The following is a 12,313-nucleotide window of genomic DNA, read 5'->3' as shown; positions in this document are numbered from 1 at the left end:
CAATAGTAGAACAGAGGGAAATTATTTCATACTGTACTTGTTGTCAGTGAAAACTAATTCTAATGTGTTCGTCCATACAAATCTGTTGTAAGATAACAAGAATATCAGGCTTCAGAACTATTACCCTGGAATCCAGACCCCGTGTATCGGCGCGCCACCCACCGCACGCGCCCCCGAGCTTTCCTCGGGCCACCCTCCCGCTGGCCCCGACGATCCACCCTAGCTAGCGGAGACTGGGTTAATAGCGGAGATTGGGCGGGGTGGATCGTCGGGGCCAGCGGTAGGGTGGGCCGGGGAAAGCTCGGGGCGCGTGCGGTGGGTGGCGCGCCGATACAGGGGGTCTGGATTCAAGGGTACAGAACTATACGCTCCATTTCGGTAGGTGTAACAGTTGTTGTTGCTGGCTTTGGTGCGGAACTGGAATCGGCGCTGAATTGAGCGGAAAGATTATTTTACCAACGTAACTGAATCGTTTGACACTATCTTGACTAAATCATTTTTCCGAGACAAAAATGACCTCTGACAGAGTGACTATACAGACTATATGCTTTATTACTATTGTACAGATTCAAAAGACAGACGGCTAAGAATGTTCATATGACTGGTTTGCATGACATGTGGATGATTATGTTGACAAACCACTCTCCATTGAATAATATATATGATAACAGTATAGTAAGATGCTACATTATCCACCATCAATATCAAATAAGATTATGATGGTAATCAAGTCCATAATATATCATTCATCATAATGCATTATTCATCAAAATAAATTTTGATCAAAAACAGTACAGAGTGGGGGTGGTATGGTGATTGGTGGATTTTCGCGTATATATGCATGTTGGTAACAATTTCATTATTGTGAAGTCTACGGGAGCAGACAAAAGAGACATAACAAAAACTATCAACATTATCATTTGTGTGCATTCAATGTTGAAAAAGGGGACAACTGTATATACGTGCTGAAAGTGTCAACAATACAACGGAACCAACCTACACAGAAAGCCCACATTGCCAGCATTAATTCTAATATCTAAATTAAAGGATTTGCAGGTGAAACTTAGACACTATTGGACACTAAAATGATATTGAAAAACTACAACACATTTCATTTTTACAACAGCCCTTTATTGGATTTAAAATCCCACAAGCTTTGCTAACCTGAAGTGATTGTTCATAACATAACGACAATATGATCCACATCCACCCAGTCAGTAAATCATCTTACCTTGCGACAACAACGCTGTTTTGTGACAGTGCTGATCAATATACTGCAACTTGTCCAATGTGAGAAGGAATGGAATCCATTTGGCCCCCTATTATAAAGCTACATGTAATGGCGGGCGTAGCCTTCCACCTGTTGTGGTACTGCGGCCAGAAGCCACGTCTGGTACGTACCACCATCAGAGTGCCGTTTTTTCACACCAGACACGAATGACATGATGCCACGTCCAAGCAAGTACATCCTGGTTGCTGATTTGACGGTTTCTATGCAGAAAACAACGCGATTTGTGGCCGTAATGTTCCAATAACGCAGAACGCGTACTCCTGTGTGAGCTTGTTGTGAAGTTGACACGTACACAAACAGACGCTTTGACGTCATACACAATGCTCTGTAATTGGTTAACACTGACCCGAAGGTCACTTGCCATGTTTATGTAGCCTGTGACACAAGCACTCACTGCTAGGAGCTAATTGGCCCGTCAGTCGGACAATGTTTCTGATGGTGCCTTGGTATTACTACCCGAGTTGGGTGCCCACAGAGCCACACACAGATCACAGTGCTGTATGTTGGAACAAAAATGTGAACCCCTCGAAAATGATAACACTGTTACACAAAACAACGTCATTCAATCGTGTATTTCAATATACTATGCTAGTACGTATCATATGGATATAAGGCCCCGTAAATTTGTTGACACTAAAGCATCCCCCATGAAAAAGTTCGAAGTTCATCCGCTCAGTGTATACAATATAAAAACCTCCCAGTCAAGTGAGGCGCGGCTCAGTCAAACTGACTAGTACTTCGAACCTTTCCCAATAGATTGCTACCTATTAAGGTATTCTCCATAGGCTTATATCTTTTGTTTCCTCTTGTATTCATAAACCTTCTTTAAAGTGAACATGTCTGGTTTGAATAACCGTACATGTTGCCATTTTTACTGGGTACGAATCAATGCAATTTTCATATTAGCTTATGATGTGGTAACCTACTGTATGGAAACCACATCATATTCATTTGAGAATGTTACCATTTTTCATTTGAACAATATTTTCAGTGTTGATTATTAGTTTATTGGCATGCCCTCCGCAGCAAAGTAGCCAACGATGCAGGGATACGCTGTGAACCTGAAAGTGGACGGATCTGACTTCGGCTACCTGTGCACCAGCTGCGGTCTGCTGCTGCGTGAGCCGAGGCAGACTCCATGCGGGCATCGCTACTGCAAGTCCTGCGTGCAGGAACTGACAAGGTTCATGTCAAACTTTATCGTTCAGGGCTTTAACAATCATGTCATGTCAAGATCTACATTGTAGGACAATGGAAAATGTAAAGGGGCCATCAGAAAGTGGTTGTAATGGCCAGGTGGTCGTTGATATTGGTCTACGATACCTGTACTGATCGATAAAGTTTGTACTATTAGACATGATAGTGCAGGAACATATTTTGTACCTATACTTTGTGCCGCCAATTCCAATCGTCGTTTGTGACAGAAATATTACAAATAATCAAGGTAGCTGAATCTCCTCCAGCTCCCCTGTCCGATACACCCTACACGTTTTATATCAGGATTTTATAAATAGTTTACTTAACGTTATATCCTGACTTAACTGTTGTGATAGCAATTTTTATTCAGAAATGAGGTAAAGCAGTCATTCCTCAACTGAGTGAAGCATGATGTTTTTTTCTAGTAGGTAGTGGCAATGCAATATATATAATGCAGCTTATTTGCTATGGCCCATGTTTTTGTCTAAGCACACCCGGAGGCACTTACAGAGAATTAGTCGTAATGGTGAAGATGCTTGTTATTTATCGTTTTATGATGATAGTTGACTATTGTAAATATTACACGTAATTCAGCCATGTGACAACAATTGTACATTGTACCATTATTTTCAAAGTGAAGTAAACCAGTAACTTACTTTCTAATTGAACTTTGATAAATTGAAAATAACAAATGCTAATAAGAACAAGGCCTTTGTGTATTAATGCATGTGTTGAAACTTCCACTTAGTACAATGTTGTCATAATTGTCACTCTTGTTTGACCAGGAGCTGGGGAGGACGGTGTGGAGCACCGGAATGTGGCGAAACGATCCAGCTTTCTGAAGTAAGCCTTGGCAAAATCACTTGCATGATGGATGTTTGTATGTATGTATGTATGTATGTGTGTGTGTGCGCGCGCGCGTGTGTGTGACTGTGTGTGTGTGTGTGTGTGACTCTCTTTGTGAGTGTGTGTGTGTGCGCGCGCGCGTGTGTGTGTGTGTGTGCGTGTGCGTGTGTGCGTGTGTGTGTGTTTTACCAGCTCCATATATGGAACGTCACTGACCTGCAAAGAAATGTGTATTTCCCATATGTATAAGGTCTATGGTTATTACTAGAAACGAACAGTACGCAAATATCACAGAAAAGCACAAGAACACTAGAGAGAAGAGGTTGTAAGCATTTTCACACCAAATATTTTTGATTGATAGTGGAATTTATTTCGTAGATGTGGCCCGACAAAGCTGCAGAGAGAGAAGTGCTGGGCATCGCCATTTTCTGTAACAACGCTGAAGGTGGCTGTAAATGGGAGGGAGTTGTACGCCAGGTCATGGTATGTCATCACAATATCTCTAACAGAAATGTTACACAGCTTTTACTGATAGGCAGACTACAACAAAATTACATTTTGACACAGAAAAGTATCATCTTATTTATAGAGGCGCGATCTGGTAGTGTTGAAATAATTACAAATATATAATGTTGCATATTCTAGATTGCCCCCCCCCCCCCAAATGAATCGTAGCAGCTACTTCAGAAGATAATAACATTGATGCATTTATCCAGGATCATCTGTCGGGCTGCGACTTTGAAAAGATGAACTGCATCAACGCTGGACAAGGTTGCAATGCGCAGATGTGTCGAAAGGACATGGGCAACCACCTGCAGTACGTCTGCCAATACCGACACGTGGGAGAGGTACGCCATCGTGTTTGCGATTTTAAGAAAAGATTTGTTTCTTGACATTCCGTCGTCATGTATTGGTGGAATTGATACCAGCTGTATCGATACATTTTAATTTTCTGATAGGAACATCAAAAGTCATGTTCCCGACAGCTTTAATGGATTTTTTTCGACCCGTCTTAATTTTCAGATGCAAAATCCTGCTGCAAAGCCAGGAGACTACTCATTGACAAGTGTCACTGAGCTGGGGGAGACCAGAGGTACGTATCACCTTTTTTGGTCTATTCTGTTCAGACATACTGAATTGCCCGGATAGCTATTTAATAATTGATAAATTTCTTCATTATTCCAGACTCCCGTGTCGTTGGTCTGAGGAACCGGATTGACGAGCAAGAGAGGGCCATCAAAGTGCTTATGGGTGGAACAGCGGGCATGGAGACCCGAATGGATGTTGTCGAGCAGGCTGTCTGGGACGCATTTGACGGGGTGGGGCGTCTCAACCACGAAGTCCAGCGGATGAAAGAGGAAGACAACAGCAACGCTCTGATAGCCTCCCTGCAGAGCCGCATCGGGGCCCTGGAGAGGAGAGAGACCGAACAAGACGCCCAACTTGCCCGGCGATACATCATCATCAAGACGCTGGAGCAGACGAGCTACAACGGCGAGCTCGTGTGGAAGATTTCGTGCATGGCTCAAAAGCGCCACGATGCGGTAGTTGGCAAAAATACAGCCATCGATTCCGTCTGCTTCTTCAGCCGCACGGGATACAAGATGCGCGCCCAGGTATACCTGAACGGGTACGGCAGAGCGGAGGACACGCACATCAGTGTGTTCTTTGTCATGATGAAGGGCGAATACGACGCAATTCTGCCCTGGCCATTTCGTCAGCAGGTAGGTACCACCGCGTAGCATTGCTTACCATTGACAGATTTCCTTTCACAGGTAACTTTCAAAGCGCCGCCTATCGACCATGTTAAGGAAAGCCAGCGAGTTGAGGAAGGTGAAGTTCACCACACACGAGCGCCCCCTTACGTGCAATTTTGTTGCAGATGTAGAAGTGGCCGTCAGAGGCTGTCAGCAAGTTAGGCTGTCAGCAAGTTAGGCGACTCAGTGCAGTGCTTAACATTTGATTCCTATTACAGGTACGAGGTTCTGAATACTACTACATGAGATCGTTTTAATAAACTATGAATAAGTAAAAAATGATTCCAATGGTAATAGTTAATTTCACCCTTCACAACACTCATCACCTTGTATTATATTTCTTCAATTCCAAGTCACTCAGTGCACACAAAGACGAACAACTTACATGTCTAGCTGCCGTCTTTGGCTAGGCCCAAGAGCGCGGAAGGCATTGTTCCTGAGAAGATTCTAACAAGTTCTTCCTTCTCTTCACCCCAGGTGACCTTCACACTTCTAGACCAGGACCACCGAGAGGACGTCGCGGACTCGTTCCACACCGGTGCCTACCCGACCAGCCCGTCCTTCGCACGTCCCACCGGTGAGGCGAACCTGCCCTGCGGCACTCCTGACTTCGTACCGCTGGAGCAGGTCTACAACAGCGGCCACGCCTACGTCAGGGACGACACCATGTTCCTCAAGATCACCGTGGACACCACTGGGCTGGTCTAATATTCCATATCTCATAGGGAGATACAAGAATAGGGACCAAGCTGTAGTCCAAACAGATCTACCGGTAGCAAGATAGTATCCAAAGGGCCAGAGCAGTATCCGCAATCGGCCCCAGCGGCCAACTGGATACTGTTTTGGCCCTTTGGATACTATCTTGCAACAGATAGATCTGCTTGGAGAGTAGCAGGCAGTAGATAATGTAGATTTTTCAGATTCATAGCGTACCTGTACCTAATCCCATCCACGTGTATGAGGGTCGGGGACTGTGGTTGCACCTTGTATCAGCCTCCTCCATGTCTTTCTATCATGTAGTTTAATGTTTATGACCCTGTATGTCTGTTTTCCGTTTTCTTTAATTGTTTTTCTATTTAGAATTAATAGAGTCAGCTGTCTTACACGGACTGAGTCAGTCTAGACAACGGAAGAGTAGATCGCCCGTACTTCACCCGAAAGAAACTGATTGAAACTTCATGAAACATGTGTATGTGGAAAGGACTTGAAAGATAGAATGCACGACAAGATGAACTGAAGGTCAAACTTTGTTTTCGCTCCAACTCTGTAAAGAGTAAGATATAAGATACGTTATAAACGGAGCTGATGGGTTTATCAGGCTTATAGGGATGTATATGATCAATCATAAGTTAAACCCTTAAAGCCTGATGCCCTGTGTATGCTAAATTAATCAATGCCTTACTGAAATGATCAGTAAGCAATAAACAGCCTGACTGACCTTGGCATTCCTCTTGAGGTAGCTGCCTTATGTAATTAGTGATACTGTTAGTTTCTGGTGATCTGGTAGTGGATAAGTTAAAGGAGATCATGTTTTCAAATAAAACGTTTTTGTTCTGCTTAGCCAATGTTGGTTTTCTGTGTCTAACCTAAACTTTGTGCAAAGTTCTGCATGCATGAATTGTGAGGGGATGGACCAGTCCATTTCTGTAGGGACGGACGTCGATGCAGAATTGTAAACTATAGACTTTGTGGATTCCTGTGTGTGATCCATCCGTGACATTTTACCTTTTTTGAGCCTCAATGAGGTAGGGAACAAGTTATTTGGCGTATTCTGTCTACGAACTTGCCATACATTGTACCCGTTACATTTGTTGTGCAATAAACTTTACTTACTTACTTACTTGTAATGTTGATCCCGCCATTGGGTAGTGTGCGAAGAAGAATGTCAAGCCGTAGGTCTGCCCCCCCCCCCCCAGCCATTTCAGTTGGTTTCTTCTAAGTCCATTGCTATCACCTGGCCGTTAAGTAAACAACCGGACCAACACTTTTCTGAACAGTGTCTTTTGGCTATAGCTACATGCAAGGGGCTATAAGTTACAGCCTTTGTGCTATTAAACTCTACTTTGTCTGACACAATTAATAAACCAGTCTTAGCGAACACAAGTAAAAGGTACAAGTAAACGTACTAGTGTGCAAGGTCTGACCCCTGGTTATGCTTAGGCGCCGATGCCCGTCGGGACCGGTGTAGTCCCGGCCGGGCCCCGAAGCCACAAACTTGTCCCGGTGGACTGATGGTTACCGGCTCCCATGTTGATTTCAAGTCTGGGTTAAAATGATTCGGGGTCCCTGCCGAGCCTAAATAAAGCCCGGCAGCCGCAGGGTGTCCCACGGGGCCACGTAAGGGTCACGCCCGAAAGTGCAAAAAAATAGCCCGTCAACTACCCGGCGAGGCCTCTAGCCTTTTTCCAACTGAGACCTAAGCATCACTAGGAAATACTATTTATGAGATACATGTCATTGTATGCCTGGAGTCATTAAGTTGCGTTCCAAAATCTAGTTGAAGACGCTAAAGTTCAATTGTACTATAAGTAGTATAGACGAAAGCCTAGACACATCTCTTATGGTTACAGTATCTTGCATTTGAGCCGCCTGCTAATGACAATGTCAGTGCATTCGACCAATCACAGTCTAGCGTCAAAAGATTCCGTCCATCACAAAGTTACAGAATGTATTGGCATTAAACAGTGCAAAGAAAACGATAAAGCAAAATGGTTTACAACTTTGTCTCAACCTTAACAATATTCATTATCCATGAACCGTAAGGAATTCATTCCCTGTAAGGTCTTTTCTTTAAATTTGCCATTTCAATTTTCCTAGATTTGTTGCCTATATGGGATTTGTCTATGTCTAGATAGCCTCCACCAGGCCTTCCTACGGGGGTACGGATCGTAGAATTTGGCAAAAAGGGGAATAATAATAATTGGCCAGGAGAATCAGTCCGTGGGAAGGTTGACGGCCTCCTAACTGCACCGGCAAATGAACCCTATGGTGGCGGGGAAATCTATATTCTCTCTAACTAGCGTAGTTAGTTTTAGCGTGAAGTCCAGCCTTCTTTATAGCTTTAGTCCGCTACCTCGAGGAGCGGAGCTTGGGTAGCGGACTTAAGCTAAGAAGGCTGGACTACAGGCTAAATTAGTCTGGTAGAGACTAATCGTCTAATGTCTATCCGCCCTCTCACTTCAAATCGCCTTCCTGCAGCCGTATTTTCTCACACACGCTCTCTCCCTGCGTGGTTGAAAGGCGTGTGTAATGATATCTCCCGTCTTTTGTGGCTTGTGTCAACAAAAAGGACGCTACCTGAGACGTACCCAGCATGCACCGCGCGTTCAAAGCTAACAGGTGCGATCAGCTTGAGTGACAACACTTTCAAACAACGCCAAGGCCGTGTCCTAGCAACTGGGTCACCATTGTAAACATCATCTGACCAATCAGCAAACTGAACGGTGATAACAGCCAATCACATGTAAGGTAATGTTGTAGTATTGACCAATCAGGCGCGTTGCTAACAATTTGTGCCTGGGTGGTAGAGGGTTGCTAGAGAATGCCTGAGGTAATTGAAAAGCGCGCAGCAACCTAAGCATGTACTTTTTTTGAAGGGAGGCTGAATATGTTTTTGTTCCCATCGTAGGTCAGGTACTTTGTAAATAGACTGATGTTGGATTGACGGTGCAGTTCACAATAGGGAGCAAGAGGGGGTACGTACTGAGCACTTAACATAACTGGACAACATGAGCTATCTAGATCTGGGTGGTCGTTTTGCATTAAGATATTGAAAACCAACACAGAGGCGTATGTGTAGCAAAACTACGTTTTGATTTTATTTTACAAAAGTCGACATCGTCTACAGAGAAGTCTACAAAATATCTGCCTTTCTGAAAGACACGGGGTAGTACAGTGTGGTAGGGTACCGATAGAGAGATTTTCCAAGCAATAAATAAACACGATAGCACACAGTGGGGATAGATCTAGACGTTCTGCTGATACTAGTTCGTGACAATGTACGTTCATCTGTGTTTCCTTTCCGTGTCCTTTACATCTTCTCACAAACTTGAAGCTTATTTAGATTACACCTGCTACCTCAGGCTATCTTCCTCTATATTCTCTATACAAACCGCTTCCCTTTTCAAATATAACACAAGTCTTTTACTCCGTCGGAGCAAATTGGTCCCTTATTTCCGAGTTGTCCAAAATATATAAAGTCCAGATATATCGATAACTTTGTATCACAACTTTGTGTAGTATTTTTTTGGTCGTGGCAACCAGTTGCCGTGCAAACACTGAAGAGGAATGTAGGGGAAAAGTACATTGTCAAAACACTCTGCTGTCTAGTTTACAGCTACTTGTTGGGTGAAGTAGTAGTCGTCATCACACTGTCAAACAAAATCTGTCACAGACACACAACTGGACAGAGTCCGAATCTTGAAGGATCCATTCTTCACTTCTTCCTTGCTCCTCCCTTCTTCTTGAAGGACTTCTTCGCAGGCTTGGCCCTGGGCTTGGCGGCCTTCTTGCGTGGGGCCCTCTTTGCCTTGGCGGGCCCTTGAAAAAATGAAGGAGAGATTCTTCAATCAGTGACCAAAATACTGGAGCTGCTTTTATTCAATTGACGGTTGATTGGAAACCTAATACCTCAAGGGGGAGAGACTTATGGCAGACTGCCAACTCAACAAGGTCAAGAATTTCAAAAGAGGCTAAATATATTGTCAAGGCCTTGATTTGAATAACTCCGCCCCTTTTACCCAGAATTCCACATTCTGGCACAACGCCAACGTAAATAAGTGGTTGTTAGTTATCGACATCCTAAACATAAGAAAACGCGTCAGCTGTTGGCTACCGTTTGTATTAGAAAGGATTCACGTGATTGGTAGTTGGCAAGTTAGGGGCTATCTGATTGGTTGGAGTACACGTCATCGCCAGATACATGATACCACAACAAAGTTAGCCTGGGAATTTTCCACCGGTGTTGATGTTTGAACCTGCTTGACAACGGGACCTCCGAGCTCCTGTCAAGGTGTATACAAACTACAGTCTGCGAGCGCATCGTTGGCTCTACTTAGAATTTAACGTTCATAGAGTCTTCAAACACCTTATCAGATACATATTTTGAAACATATTTTCTGTCTGCAGGTACGCTGAGATAAAGTAAACGGCACTTTCCAAACTTTTTCCCCACCTAGCGACCGGTAGGTCAGTTAACCAGGAAGTTATGATATTTGAAAAGCATCTCCTGCCCTTAGTAAGGACGCGGTGCACGGTGTAGTATGTACGGTGTACTTACTTGCTTTCTTGGCGGGCGGGGCGGCGGCAGCGGCGGCGGCTGGTGCTTTCCTCTTAGCTGTGGAAAACACAGAGGAAACATTAGATTAAAAAGTAAGAAACAAAACGTTACATACTTTCAGTTGGTATAGAGGAGTGCGTTCCGATTTTCTGGTTCAACATCTCTCTTATGAAGCTATTCATTTTAATTACACGTCCTACTTGTCAAGACTTTCCTTGCAATGACAAAAAAGATTGACAGGACGCCTGAGCTCCAGTGTTTTTTTAAGAGCTAGAATCGCAACATAACCCGTTTCTTTTCAACACACTGTCTGGGCGCTTAAGCGTTTTTTGAGAGGAAGGATGAGTGAACCAATGGATGCGTGTCAAAACAGACAACGAAGATAAAGGAGATGATACTCAACACCATCACAAAGTAAGCCGAAATAATGCGGTAGATGTATTCTGGACGCAAGGGCCTTGTAAACTGTTGTCAATCAACAAGGGAGACAGATAACATGGGAAGTCTTAAAAAACACTTCTTACTCAGAACATAGCAAAAACGGACTATCTATTCTCGTGCAGGGACCGAGGTGTTGAAGCTGCGCGTTTGTTTAAGACGCGTGCCCAAAGATAAAAGCTTTTCGTCCAGCTGGTACCTCTGACAAAAAAAGTCCGAAAAAGTTTAAGTAGGAAAATCAACCCTGCATTACAGAATCATTGTGACTTGTTCAAAATGTGTATGGAGTAGACGACTATTTGATAGGATGAAATCAACTGTTTTTTCCCCGTCAGATTTTTTGTTTTACCAGGAAAAGTTTGGTTTTTTAAAAGATTACGTCACATCTATCGGTCCGACACGGATTAGAAGTCTTAAGAGATTGTGCAAAAAAAAAAAAAATTGCCTCTATATAGCCATAGACTGCAATCCGTGATGTACGCGTCACAAACGTGCGTAATGCAGTTTAGCCGGTGAATTTTGGTATCTTTGCCAAAAAGACGCGACACGAACACCCCTAACCTGCAAAGTAGCGTCACCCGTCTGTCAAGGTACGAGTGCGCCGGGGCTGCCTTGCCTCATGAGAAATTTCAGGAAAAAAACGCAAAAACGGAAACCTGTCCATGAAAACACCCCGCTCTCTCCAAATTCTTGATCTATAAGCATATACTGCAGCCGAGACGGGTGGACAGACAGATGGACAGACCGCTGGACGCACGCCAGCTGGGAAGACTCGGACGCCGCCAGGTATCAGACAGCCGTCGGAGACCTTAGCCCGAACCAGGCCACCTAAACCGGGACCGCTTACCCCCCAGACAAGAACCGCTGTCTACAACGCATCAGATACTAACCTGCCGGCTTGGCCTTCTTGGCCGCTGGCTTGCGGCTTCCAGAAGCGGAACGGGCTCTCTTAGGCATGGCTGGTACAGTTGAGGGCGATCTGCGGTAGGCAATGAAATTCCCCGTGCTGGAGGTCAGGTGCGCTGGGTGGAGAAGAGACTCGCTGCGGTGCGGTGCGGTAAAGCTCCAAGCTGCAACTGGGGTGGGGGACGCTATTCCCACAGAAATAGCGATGCGCGAACACAAAAGACCCAGAAGCAGGGACGCGCAGCTCTGTGACCTGCGACATTGAGACTGGAGCGTACCATCTTGGAAAGGAAGGGGAAACGTCGCGGGACAGATTTCTTTTCACAGCGCCTTTAGAGCAACGGATAGGTTGTAAAACTTTCTCTTCACCATTCATCTGTGATTAACATAAGTCTACTTATCATTTTATAGCGTCAGGCATGAATCTTCACCTTAATGTTTGAAAAACATTGTAGTCACGGGTTTGAAACACAACGTCAGTCCACCCCCACAAGAGGAGTCCAAGGTTCCATTTTAATTACAAGCCAAGGCTTCTGGTCGTCTTGGCAACGTAAACGCACGAACCACAAGGACGCTAACTTATAAGGTGTTCAGTTACTA

The 12,313-nt window shown here is 44.4% G+C and overlaps 2 protein-coding genes across 2 annotated transcripts; one reads left to right on the top strand and one right to left on the bottom strand.

The window, feature by feature from the left end:
• The first annotated feature begins 2,331 nt into the window (after positions 1-2,331).
• Positions 2,332-5,125, top strand: LOC136442109 (TNF receptor-associated factor 3-like). The gene is made up of 6 exons (XM_066438735.1): positions 2,332-2,474; positions 3,274-3,331; positions 3,713-3,817; positions 4,051-4,182; positions 4,358-4,427; positions 4,520-5,125. Exons 1-6 carry the CDS (start codon positions 2,332-2,334, stop codon positions 5,074-5,076), a joined length of 1,065 nt encoding a protein of 354 aa, XP_066294832.1. The 3' UTR covers positions 5,077-5,125.
• A 3,760-nt stretch (positions 5,126-8,885) lies between these two features.
• On the bottom strand, positions 8,886-11,979 carry LOC136441298 (histone H1E-like). The gene is made up of 3 exons (XM_066437502.1): positions 11,698-11,979; positions 10,370-10,426; positions 8,886-9,630 (listed from the first exon to the last, which is right to left on the bottom strand). Exons 1-3 carry the CDS (start codon positions 11,762-11,764, stop codon positions 9,527-9,529), a joined length of 228 nt encoding a protein of 75 aa, XP_066293599.1. The 5' UTR covers positions 11,765-11,979; the 3' UTR covers positions 8,886-9,526.
• Positions 11,980-12,313: the final 334 nt, after the last annotated feature.

The sequence above is a fragment of the Branchiostoma lanceolatum genome, chromosome 9, assembly GCF_035083965.1.
Source record: "Branchiostoma lanceolatum isolate klBraLanc5 chromosome 9, klBraLanc5.hap2, whole genome shotgun sequence".
Taxonomy (NCBI): Eukaryota; Metazoa; Chordata; class Leptocardii; order Amphioxiformes; family Branchiostomatidae; genus Branchiostoma; species Branchiostoma lanceolatum.
Note: the sequence above shows the minus strand (reverse complement) of the source record. Positions and strands in the feature narration are given on the sequence as shown.

Excerpts from the sequence above, each read along its gene's own strand:
- LOC136442109 (XM_066438735.1), top strand. The coding sequence starts at position 2,332 with ATGCAGGGATACGCTGTGAACCTGAAAGTGGACGGATCTGACTTCGGC. Across the intron at positions 4,183-4,357 it reads AATACCGACACGTGGGAGAG|ATGCAAAATCCTGCTGCAAA; the intron begins GTACGCCATCGT and ends CTTAATTTTCAG. Across the intron at positions 4,428-4,519 it reads TGAGCTGGGGGAGACCAGAG|ACTCCCGTGTCGTTGGTCTG; the intron begins GTACGTATCACC and ends TCATTATTCCAG.
- LOC136441298 (XM_066437502.1), bottom strand. The coding sequence starts at position 11,764 with ATGCCTAAGAGAGCCCGTTCCGCTTCTGGAAGCCGCAAGCCAGCGGCC. Across the intron at positions 10,427-11,697 it reads CAAGAAGGCCAAGCCGGCAG|CTAAGAGGAAAGCACCAGCC; the intron begins GTTAGTATCTGA and ends TGTTTTCCACAG. Across the intron at positions 9,631-10,369 it reads CCCGCCCGCCAAGAAAGCAA|GGCCCGCCAAGGCAAAGAGG; the intron begins GTAAGTACACCG and ends CATTTTTTCAAG.